This window comes from Apium graveolens, chromosome 5 (genome assembly GCF_009905375.1).
Source record: "Apium graveolens cultivar Ventura chromosome 5, ASM990537v1, whole genome shotgun sequence".
NCBI lineage: Eukaryota > Viridiplantae > Streptophyta > Magnoliopsida > Apiales > Apiaceae > Apium > Apium graveolens.
The window spans coordinates 232,549,581-232,561,739 of NC_133651.1; the positions used below are offsets into that span (position 1 = coordinate 232,549,581).

The 12,159-nt window shown below is 35.7% G+C and overlaps 2 protein-coding genes across 2 annotated transcripts; one reads left to right on the forward strand and one right to left on the reverse strand.

Moving 5' to 3' along the window:
- Positions 1-1,656: 1,656 nt before the first annotated feature.
- LOC141724939 (acyl-acyl carrier protein thioesterase TE3, chloroplastic-like) lies at positions 1,657-9,085 on the forward strand. The gene is made up of 5 exons (XM_074527262.1): positions 1,657-1,926; positions 2,802-2,902; positions 8,035-8,144; positions 8,392-8,487; positions 8,619-9,085. The coding sequence occupies exons 1-5, from the start codon at positions 1,739-1,741 to the stop codon at positions 8,736-8,738; spliced, it is 615 nt and encodes a 204-aa protein (XP_074383363.1). The 5' UTR covers positions 1,657-1,738; the 3' UTR covers positions 8,739-9,085.
- A 528-nt stretch (positions 9,086-9,613) lies between these two features.
- Positions 9,614-11,720, reverse strand: LOC141661642 (endonuclease 2). The gene is made up of 9 exons (XM_074468651.1): positions 11,566-11,720; positions 11,114-11,288; positions 10,909-11,013; positions 10,692-10,747; positions 10,507-10,590; positions 10,320-10,412; positions 10,153-10,220; positions 9,970-10,043; positions 9,614-9,889 (listed from the first exon to the last, which is right to left on the reverse strand). The coding sequence occupies exons 1-9, from the start codon at positions 11,677-11,679 to the stop codon at positions 9,795-9,797; spliced, it is 864 nt and encodes a 287-aa protein (XP_074324752.1). The 5' UTR covers positions 11,680-11,720; the 3' UTR covers positions 9,614-9,794.
- Between the last annotated feature and the right edge of the window lie 439 nt (positions 11,721-12,159).

Below are 12,159 nucleotides of genomic sequence, written 5' to 3' on the forward strand. Positions count from 1 at the left end.
TCTATCTATCTATATTATATTATAATAGACGAAATATTAAAAATTTGGTAGTCGATCTGTCGGTATTTGCTGAAATTACTTAATTACCCTTAATTATTATAATTCTAATTATTGGGTCGATCAAATTTAATTCTAATTGATATTGAAGTCAACTTCATCTATTGATTTACCAATTTCATTTCTATTTTATAATGAACTCAATATCATTATAATATATATTAAATTCAACTTCTTCTACCAATTTATATTTTAATTCATATCGAGTTCTATATTATTTTACTTTGGGCCAAATTAAATTTAAGTAAACTAAATATAATTATTAAAATTTAGTTAATATATCATATGATTCGGGTTAAGATAAAATAACAATACTATCGATTCTCCTAAAAAAATTATACTAATGAACTTGGATAAACAAAATAATATATGTTATTTATCCAGTATAAAAAAATACATTATACAATTGATTCAAACTAACATAAAACTAAAATGAAAATACAATTCGACTAACAAAAATAAAATAATATATACTAATTATTCGGTCTAAAACATAATTATCTTATTGATCCAGACTTTAAAAAAATTAAAATTAAACTAAAAATAATTAGTTTGATTTGATCGGTGTATTGGGCATCGAGCTAAAATAAAATAATGTAAGATCTAAGATAAATCAAAATTTTTAGACTAAGTAAAATTCGTATCCTATTGATATGAACTAAAAAATCAAATTTTAATTAAAACATAAATATTTTTTCTAAAAAATACAAATAAAATTATCAATAAAACTATATTGTTCAATCAGTAATATTTTTTTTCAAATATTTTTTTATATAGTTATATTTAATCGATTAAGTAATCATCATGCTAAAATAATATTTTTTAAGATCCCAACAAAATGGAAACATTATATTTTTATTCTCGATAAAATAATAAATTCGTTATAATAATATTCCCCCTACCAATGCTATCACTTTTAATAAGTTTAGATGTTCTAAAAAGTTTTGAACATATACGTCTACTAATATAATTATCATGAAGTCATATCAATTAAAGTTGTAAATGAACAAAATTAAAAATTGAATTCATTTTTTAAAAAAAAATATATAATATTAAAAAAAATCTATGCGATCCGCATCGCACGCACGGGTTTTAAGTTAGTTTTATTAAAGTAACAACATTTAAAATAAATTAACAAAAGAACTATTGTCAAATAATTTTTCAATATATAATTTTTTCAACTTTCGATTCAACCCATGATTTTTTTTCAGAGTTTCTCGCACTAATGAGACGTTATTTGGAATAAATGAGCCTGATTTATAGACAGCTAATAATAATTTTCACATATATAATCTGATATATATATAATATTTAATTTATAAAAAGTTAAAATAAATACCAATTTTATTTAAATATTACAAATTATTAACAACACAATAATTATTTATAATTAAAATGAGTTAAGTACCAAATTGACTACTATGCATATAAATATATCATATTTACCGATTAGCACCGATAATTTAGCATGTCAATTTGTTTTTAATAAAAATATAAAAGTTCAACTTTGATTGACAATTTTTTTACAAATAATTAACAAAAATATAAAATTAGGTGCAAAAGTGAGTATGAAAAGTAGGTTGGGACGTAGAGTCGGAGGCCATTGAAATGTCCGCAACTCCCACATGACTTAAAAGCTGACACAAATTCACTTAACAGCTCCTCCTCCTCCTCCTCAAAAATGTTGAAAATCCCTTCTTCACGCCCCTCACTCTCGTTCTCACGCCCCACCACTTTTTCACCTGCCCTTTACCGCTATTTTCACCCCCACACTCTCTTCCGACTGCCACGTCTCAGCTCACTCCCTGCTCCGCTCAGAAACAACAACCACTGTGTTGTTGCATCCTTTCATCTCAAAGCTGCCAAAGGGTACCCTTTTATTTCCCCTCCTTTTACTTTTTATTTACACCTTCTTTCTTTTAAATAAATTTCACTGGTTTAATACAGAGGAAATTTAGCTACTTTCTTGGTACTATTAGATGCTTAGTTCTTCCCCATTTTCGAACACCCTTTGATTGAATTGTTCTATGTTTATGGTTATATTGTGTTTTATCTGCTACATTGATGTACATTGATAGAGAATTTCCAAGTTATCGTAGTTAAAGGCTTTTCGACAAACCTCAATCCTGTTTATTAACTAGTGTTGTAGCCTAGCCTCGTGGATATTGGATACCTCACTCCTCTCAGTAGAAGGAGGCGAAGGTTCCACCCTTCCTGTGTGGAAGCATTTGTGTGAAATGAGGTCTCAGGCAGTCATCGCCCCTGGACAAATTAAGCGTATATTTGATAAAATAAATGAACCTCCTGTTTAAGGCTGCATGTTATATAATCATGTGAGATTTTTGTATTTTGTTGTTCTCTTGGAAGAGTTTGATGAGTATAGTTAGGTAAGATTACAGCAAAGACAACATAGTGGGAACCAAATGAAACCTATAATCTTAAAACTATTAAAGGAGGTTGTTTGCTCCGAGGTTAGCCTATAGACTGTAGAATCATTTCTGTGCAAGTGGATTTAGTACCCTGTTTTTTTTTGTTTTTTGATAATGATATATAGGTTGATAGTTAGGACCATAAAGGTTAGAAGGGTAACCTGTTGAATGGGTTTTATTCTATGGATACACCCCGTGCTATGATGAGGCCAATCTGTAGTTTATTCCAGTCCTCCTTGAGTGTGTCACTCACAAACTTTATTTGGGTCTTTTCGGCCGTTTTATGAATTATTGCTGTTGTTTATACCTTGGCAGAATGGGCGGATTTCATGAGATTGAACTTAAGGTCCGTGATTATGAACTCGATCAATATGGAGTTGTCAACAATGCTGTTTATGCAAGCTATTGCCAACACGGTGAGACAATTTTGACCTCAGTGACTAGATTATGCAATTGATCAGGGTTGTCTTTTGTTCTGATTAAACATTTTCATCATTGAACAGTCAATTAGTAGCTACAACCGTGTCTTGTTTATGATATAAGTGATTCCATCCTTTATCTTCAGACATTTAACAGTTTAAATCCATAAAAGATGTTTCTGGGGAAAAACAATGGAAGACAAAAGAGAAGCATAGTTTTTAATTAGCCTCTCTTTTTTCAGCTAATTTTCTTGTGGGTTAGAATTGCATATGATTATTGAATGATGTCCATACCTAGACCGTAGTATACCTTGTCTTAAAACCGTGTCCGTGTACAAACTATCTTTAACCTGCTGTTAAGGTTTGAATTAATAAAAAAGAAAGCTCCTTTAGCATCTCTAAAGCAACTAGTTTGGAAGAATTACTAAAATATAGCTGTTGATTGCCCACAAAGTCACAAGAAAACTTCTTAATTTATTTTTAAGGGTAATTAATTAAATTTTATGCAGAATAATTTTTAATGTTTTTTTTAAAGATTAATCACAGTGTTGCTGTTGGAAAATGTGGGTATTGAGCCCCACATTGTCAAGTCATTTTGAGCCGTTCTTGAGTGGGTGACGCTTGGAGTATGTTCTCCTCCATGAGAGCTTTCCGAGGCACTTTGAAACACTCAAAATGGTTAAGGGATGAATGAGATACGATCATTCAAAGTTGGTCTCTTGAAGGTGGAAATGTAGATGTGAAAACTTGTATCCCACATTGAAATGGAAAAGGGGTTTCCATTTCTTTATATAGCACAACACTTTAGTAGTGTTTTAAAAGTGTTAGTAAGGTGTTGCTCCATCTCCTACGCGCGCGCAGGGGGCGCAAATTGTGGGATTTCGAGGGGTAATCCGAGGCTTGCGAAGCCTTCGGGCTTGCCCGCGACGTGCGGACACGAATGTAGCAGAAAATGGGCCTGTATAATCACATACTAGTTTTGCTAATTTTATTTCCACGGGGCTTGGGCTCAAATAATTATTCCAGTTTTGATACGGATAATTAATATAATTTGATTTGACGAAATAATAAATTTGATTCAATTACAGATTTGATTTATTAATCGACAATTAATTAACGCGTTTAATTAATTGTAAAGAGTAGCGCACAAGTCATCCAGGTCTATATATAATATCGTTATAGGGATTAGGAAAAATCATCTTACACACAGCTTCTCTAAACACAAACCCTATCCTTCTCTCTCTCGTCGGTGATAGTTTCTTGCTCTGTTCTAGCTCGCCGGAGGTGCTGTTTGTACAACGACACCGTCTTCTCGTTTTATCCTGGGAGGCTGTCGGCTCGCACATACGGTGATAGGCGAAATAGCTTTAAGGAGACAGTTCCTTTCAACTAGACTCGAGAACTCTCTCATATCCTTATCTCTTTCGTTTATTTTCTGTTTTTCACGGTTATACTCGCACACTGTTATTCGAACACACTGTTTCAATTGTATGTATTAAACGCAGATTGTATTCACAATCTTAAAGCTATTTTTTTATACATCTATGACTGATACATCTGTATCTGCTTGTTTTGTTGAGTAACAGATCGATGGAGAACCAAACTGTGATTAACGCTGCAAACGTGACGGCTGATCCCAACGCACAGATTGAACGATCTGGTGGGGTTCACTAGCAGGCGATTAACCCTAACGCACAGATCGTAGGATCTGATGGGGGTCAAACACCTGTTGGACACGTGCCTTCGGGACATGTGCCTGTGGGACACATTGTTATTGGACAGTTTAGTGTTCCTCTTGGACATATATCGGCAGGATTCACTCCTTCGATCATACCTGCGGTGCCTACTGGTGTGCATACACCTGTAGTACAGACGCACGTACCATCTGTTCCACCTGTGGTGCCTGCTGCACCTGTAATGCTAACTGTGCCTGCTGCACATGCTGAAAAACCTGATAAGTTCAACAGAACGAACTTCAACGGAACGAACTTCAAACGTTGGCAACAAAGGATGCACTTTTATCTAACCACGTTGCATATGGATCGCTTCCTTAAGGAAGAACCACCGTTGCTCACTGCTGAGAGTAACATGTAGACTGTGTATGCTGTTGATGCTTGGAAGCACTTCGACTACATCTATCGGAACTATGTGCTAAATTGTTTGACTGACTCGTATAACGTATACAGCGCGAAGCCAACAGCTAAGGTCTTATGGGAGTCACTTGACCATAAGTATGAAACCAAGGACGCTGGGGCAAAGAAGTGGATTGTTGGCCGCTTTCTTGATTATAAGATGGCAGACTCTAAGACTGTGGTCAGTCAGGTGCAGGAACTGCAGGTGGTCATTCATGACATTCATGCTGAGGGAATGGTCATAAGTGAGTCTTTCCAAGTCGCTGCTGTTATTGAAAAGCTTCCACCTGGATGGAAAGATTTCAAGAACTTCCTTAAGCACAAGCGAAATGAGATGTCTATGGAGGATCTTATTGTTAGACTTCGTATTGAAGAAGACAACAGAGGGTCCGAGAAGAAAGTTAATGTTGCCACTGAGAAGGCAAAACATGTGGAGCATGCTCAAAGCTCCAAGCCCAAGAAGACTAATTCTGGTAAAGGGGCAAAGCTGGCACCCAAGGGAGGGATTTCGAAGTCGAAATTTCAAGGGAAGTGCTACAATTGTGATAAAGTTAGTCATAGGTCTTCTGACTGCAAGAAGCCCAAGAAGCCCAACAAGAAGAAAGAAGCAAACATGGTAGAGAATATCATTAAGGAGATGGGTGATATAGACCTCTGTGCTACGGTCTCTGAAGTGAACCTGGTCGGTTCTAATCCACGTGAATGGTGGATTGATACTGGTGCTACTAGGCATGTTTGCTCAGACAAGGCGATTTTCTCTAGCCTCAAAGCTTCCGATGCTGGTGAGAAGCTTTATATGGGGAATTCAGCAACTTCTACTATTGAGGGTGAAGGCACGGTGATCCTGAAGATGACCTCTGGGAAGAATCTGACTTTGAAGAATGTACTTTATGTGCCTGATATTCGCAAGAACATTGTGTCTGGTTCTCTGTTGAATAAGCATGGCTTTCGCATTGTAATTGAGTCAGATAAAGTTATTTTGTCTAAGAGTGGTATGTTTGTAGGCAAGGGTTATTTAACTGATGGGCTTTTTAAGCTCAATGTAATGTCCGTTAAGGACGATAATGAAATGAAGAATTCTTCTGCTTACTTGCTTGAGTCTTCTAATTTATGTCATGCTAGATTAGGACATGTAAATTATGAAACTTTACGACGTTTAAGTGCAAAAGAATACATACCAAAACTTACTATTGATTCAAAACATAAGTGCGAGACTTGTGTTGAGGCAAAATTAACGAGATCATCATTTAAACGTGTGGAAAAGAACACCAAAGTGCTAGACCTAATACATAGCGACATATGTGATTTAAAATTCGCTCCAACAAGAGGAGGAAACAAGTATTTTATTACATTCATTGATGATTGTACAAGATACTGCTATATATATTTGTTGAAAAGCAAAGACGAAGCTATAGATAAATTTAAAATCTATAAAGAAGAAGTTGAGACACAACAAACTGAGAAAATCAAAACGATACGAAGTGATCGTGGAGGTGAATATGTTGAACCATTTGGGGAATTCTGTTCACAACATGGTATAATCCATGAAGTCACTGCACCATACTCCCCTCAGTCAAATGGTGTGGCTGAAAGGAAGAATTGCACTCTGAAAGAGATGATGAATGCGATGTTGTTAAGCTCTGGGCTTCCACATGTGGGGAGAAGCCATCTTAAGCGCAAATAATATTTTAAATATTACGATGCGCAAGAATAAGGATGTAAGTCCTTATGAAATGTGGAAGAAAAAGAAACCAAGTTACCAACACCTGAAAGTGTGGGGGTGCCGTACTGATCCCTACACCGAAGAAGGTGAAGATAGGTCCTAAGACTGTGGATTGTATCTTCATCGAATATCCTCCACACAGTACTGCATATCGGTTTCTTGTTCATGAATCCAAGATTCCTGATATTCAAAAGAATACCATTATGAAATCAAGGAATGCCTCATTCTTTGAGACGATGTTTCCCTGTAATCCAGGAAACCAACAACCTACGACGTCTAAACGATCTCATGAGTCTGTAGATGACGATAATGAGAGTGACGAAAGTGAAGACGAAAATGTGGGGTAGTGAGAAGGAGCAAAAGACAACGAACGGAGAAATCCTATGGGTCTGATTTTATGACCTATTTGCTCGAAGAAGGTGACCCAAAAACCTATAAGGAGGCGGTTACCTCACCTGATGGGCCTATGTGGAAAGAGGCCATCAAGAATGAAGTTGATTCAATTATGCAGGAAAAGGGGTTTCCATTGTTTTATATGGCACAACACTTTAGTAGTGTTTTAAAAGTGTTAGTAAGGTGTTGCTCCATCTCCTACGTGCGCGCGCAGGGGGTGCAAATTGTGGGATTTCGAGGGGTAATCCGAGGCTTGCGAAGCCTTCGGGTTTGCCCGCGCGTGCGACGTGCGGACACGAATGTAGCAGAAAATGGGCCCGTATAATCACAGACTAGTTTTGCTAATTTTATTTCCACTTGGCTTGGGCTCAAATAATTATTCCAGTTTTGATACGGATAATTAATATAATTTGATTTGACGAAATAATAAATTTGATTCAATTACGGATTTGATTTATTAATCGACAATTAATTAACGCGTTTAATTAATTGTAAAGAGTAGCGCACAAGTCATCCAGAGTCTATATATAATATCATTATAGGGATTAGGAAAAATCATCTTACACACGGCCGTCTCTAAACACAAACTAAGCTAATAAACATTCTTTTGTCGCCTATCATATAACAGTGAAATGGACAGAAAAATATGAAAGGTCTGGTTAAAAAATAAGTGGGTTGACTAAACTGTAAAAGACAGGTCTGCACTGAGAGTACATGATTTGTTTAGTCATGTTAATTAGGAATTAAACAATTAAGAATGCATGACATGTTTAGTCATGAAGTGATCGTAAAGAGTTTGTTGAAAATATATTTTTAAGAGAAAATCCTTTTCGCAAGTGCCGAATTTTCCTAAACTATATTCTGTTGATTAAATTGTGTAGGTCGGCATGAACTTTTGGAGAGTATTGGTGTTATTGCTGATGAAGTTGCTCGAAAGGGTGATGCTTTAGCTCTGTCTGAGCTCTCGCTCAAATTCCTTGCACCTTTGAGAGTAAGGATTTTCTCTGTTTCTTCTTTTTCTATTTTTAATTGGTGGTAAGCTTTGAAATTTCAAACTCTTGGAAACAGATACCAATATACTTAACCTGTAACTACCTGTGTTGACCACCACATGTACTTCCAGATTTATATGCGGCCATCACTTGGTATTAAGCATTACTTTAAATCCCTTTTCTGGAAACATGTATGCATGTTATGCTAAACTATGTATTTTTTCGTGTTATTTTCTCCGCAAATAGAGTGGAGATAGATTTGTTGTGAAGGTGAGGGTATCTGACTCTTCTGCTGCTCGACTGTACTTTGAACATTTTATCTTCAAGTTACCAGATCAAGAGGTTTGTTACTTCGTTTTCTGTTCTCTTCTTATGTGTAGACACAGATAAAGAATATATAAAGAATGTATTGTACATTGATGGATATGTACAAGGCCATATTTGATTAAAATTCTCTGTATATGTATGTCCAGCCAGTTCTGGAAGCGAGGGCTACAGCAGTTTGGCTTGACAAAAATTATCGACCCGTACGTATACCCCTGGAGGTTAAGTCGAAGATTGTCCAATTTATCCGTCACGAGGAGTCCAACTGATCATACATTTATACTTGATATCCAACAAACAAACTGTATCACCTTCCGTTAAACATGATGTAGCTTTTGTGTTTCTAAACCCATAAAAGGAACCCAAGAAGAATAGAGGAGAGCAATTTGTATCTCAAACTTACCATATAGTATGTGAGACAGGGATAAGTCTGAATACAGAGGTTATTACTTTCAATGAATTGAAGAGATAACTTTGATTATAATTGGTACAAGTATTACTTGTTAACAAGTGAATAATGTACCATGTCTTGGTTAATTACATAAGCAATCTACTGTGAAATACTTGTACATACGAATCATTTAAATATCTGTATATTGGCCATTTTTGTTTTTTTTATGTGGACTATTGTAGTTGATATTATGAGTTTAAGTTTTGGTTAATTTCATTTTTAAATTCGTCAGGAACTTTAAAGCTTCACAGTGAGCTAATCGTCGATTGACAATTGGTAAACGTGAAAGGAAGTTGTCTTCTGCACACAAAGTGTTGTTTTTATAAACTTCCGGGCCTCAAGTAGTAATTACATGGTAAATATTGGAAAATTTTTTACTCACCTTCTAGTACTGACACCTTTGTATGCCTCGCATGTCTGTAGCAAGTACAGAATGTTTAAATTCCTTCTGTCTTTCTATGTAAACACAATTGCCATCATAAAATTAATTATCATTTGTCCATCATGGATGTGTTACTGTTGATTGGTTTCGGTGGTATCCTACTCCATATATGTATTTTGGGTATTTTTGTTGATATTGTGGGTAAGTTTTTGTTAATTTTATTATTTAAATTCTTCAACAACTTCACTGCTCCACTATAAAGGCCTTGTGCCACAACCACCGTATCCTGATCGACTAAGAAACACTTAACAGATCATAAATTATGTCTGGACATTAATTACTGAGGCTCGAGTTTGATCAACCGAGAATGTTATATATATGTAGTTCACTACAGTACAGACATGAAAAGAAAAGCAGATGCCACCAAGGTTGAACTTAAGGTCCATCGACTGAATTCTTTTTTAGCTGCTGCAGTGACTAATAAATTGTATTCTATCCAAAGATTCTGTTTAGTGTGGCTGCTAGTCGAACTCCGCCTTGAGCTAATCGTCGATTGACAATTGGTAAACGTGAAAGGAAGTAGTCATCTGCATACAAAGTGTTGTTTTTATCAACTTCCGGATCTCAAGTAGTAATTACATGGTAAATATTGGAAAAATTTACTCACCTTCTAGTACTGAACCTTCACTCACACCTTTGTATGCCCAGTCACAAGCTGCTCTTATACCTTCAGTCGCATATCTGCAGCAAGTATAGGATGTTTAAATTCCTTCTGTTTTTCTATGTTAATACAATTGCCTAACCTTTTCAGTTGCATAACTGAAGCACACTAATATAACATCTAACTTACATGTCTGGGCAAGTTGGCTTATTACCGCCACAATTCTCCCATGTTGGGACTTGGTCTTTCCATTCACCCTGATAGGTATAAAATGAGGCGCGATATAATAAGAATAAAAGTGAAACAGCAAAATATTTGAATTAGTCTGCAGGAGGAAACACTGCAGTTAAGTATACCGTAATATTCTTCTGAATTGCATCAATTAAACCCTCTACAGCAGAATTGTAGAACCTTTCTTCTGCTGTTTCAATTATACTGTCATCCCAAACCTGCTTGTTTAAACCATCAAATGATTAGAAAAGGTGATACATTGGGCGTCAATACTCACCATAGACATTTCATTAGCCTTTTGAGGATTCTTACATGATGGAGCACCCCTTTTCTTGTATACCAGTGAACATCAATTGTGTTTCCTCCTCTGTCCGAAGTAAATCCTACATGAAGTGGCTGCACATACATGTATCATTGTGTTATGATAGTCTTGTAACGTGCTCGTCAGGATGCAAGTTTAAAACAAAGAAAACATACTATCAGATTAAATTGCATACCTGATGAATATCTCCAATAAAATGAGAGAGAAAGAGAAGAGCTTCCGTTAGATTGTCTGTTGGCAAGGGAAAGATTGTCGGTCATGTTTTAGGATTAAGCATTTGTAAATCCTATAGTTGGCTATGTACTAAAAGTAATTATATTGTTATTATTATAGACTAAATTGCACGACATGTAACAGTGTTTAGGGGAGGCTTTCTGATGGTACTTTCTTACATTGAGAAGCAGCAGCATTTCCATAAGTTAGTAGCTGACTGGTATAATTATTGATTGCCCCTGCTACACACCTTCCACTCACGCCATCTTCATCTTTGCAGTCCCCTGGAAAGTATTACCGAGATCACAAAGTTATGTACTTAAACTTTGTGAACAGAAATCGTAACTGCAGAAAAAGAAGGGAAGGAAAGATATTGTCCTTAACTGGTGTATTGATAAGAGCAGAGATTGTCAGGCGTGTCGATATAATGCAAAGCAGATGACCAGTGATACCGGAATTTCACGTGGTCTGCCCATGAACATTCACTACCCAGATCGTTCTCAGCAGAAACTGGCAGTAATTTTTTGACAGCAGCAGCTGCAGTTTCACTCAAACGTGCCTGTTTCAACCACAAAAACTCTCTACTTTAAAAACAGATAGTACCAAAAGCAAAACAATTCTTAAAAAAAAAACCAAAAAAAATAATCATGAATTCGCCTAGATAATAAAAATACCAGATTTATGTCCAAATGAAGATGAATTTAATTCTAAAGATGCAGATTTGGTGTAAAATAAAATACCAATGATTTGAATTGCGATATTTTGAATCATTTTATCCGAAAATAACTCTAACAGGACCAACAAACACCATATAGAAGTAGTATTAGAAATGTAACCTGAGCAATCCTGCAAACTGTAAGATGCCCATCAACTCCCCAGCCATGAATCACAGGGAGAAAAAACAAGAATGAGAAGAGAGCTAAAACAGAAGCACCTCTGCAAAAGCCCATGCTGTTAGTTTGTTTGTTGCACACATTTTTGACCTTGAGAGGTACTCTTAGTATATGTGTACACGGTCCAAAAAGTTAAAGACCCTTAATTGTGTCCATTATGCAAGATTCGTGTGAACATAAAAAGGAATCAATTATAATCTCTTAATTAAATGCGGGCTACTAACTGAAAATCTACATCTTTTATTCTCCCAACCAAAAATTGTTATTGCTATGATTTTGTTTTTATTATCTGTCGCTTTTAAATCTTAACATTAACTTGTATTTTCTTCTACACACTTAAATTTTTCTTAAAGATCAATCCTCTGGCCCTACTGGATTCAAATTCGTGCTACCCTGATATATCGGAATTATCCTTTCTTCTGCTAAATAATTCCCTGCTTTTTTATAACCAGAGTAGCGTTTCCTTTGACTTGCGTACAGGTTTCGGAAAAAAAATTGTAAGCAAGTTCGAAGCGCTGCGTGATTACAGGGGAGATT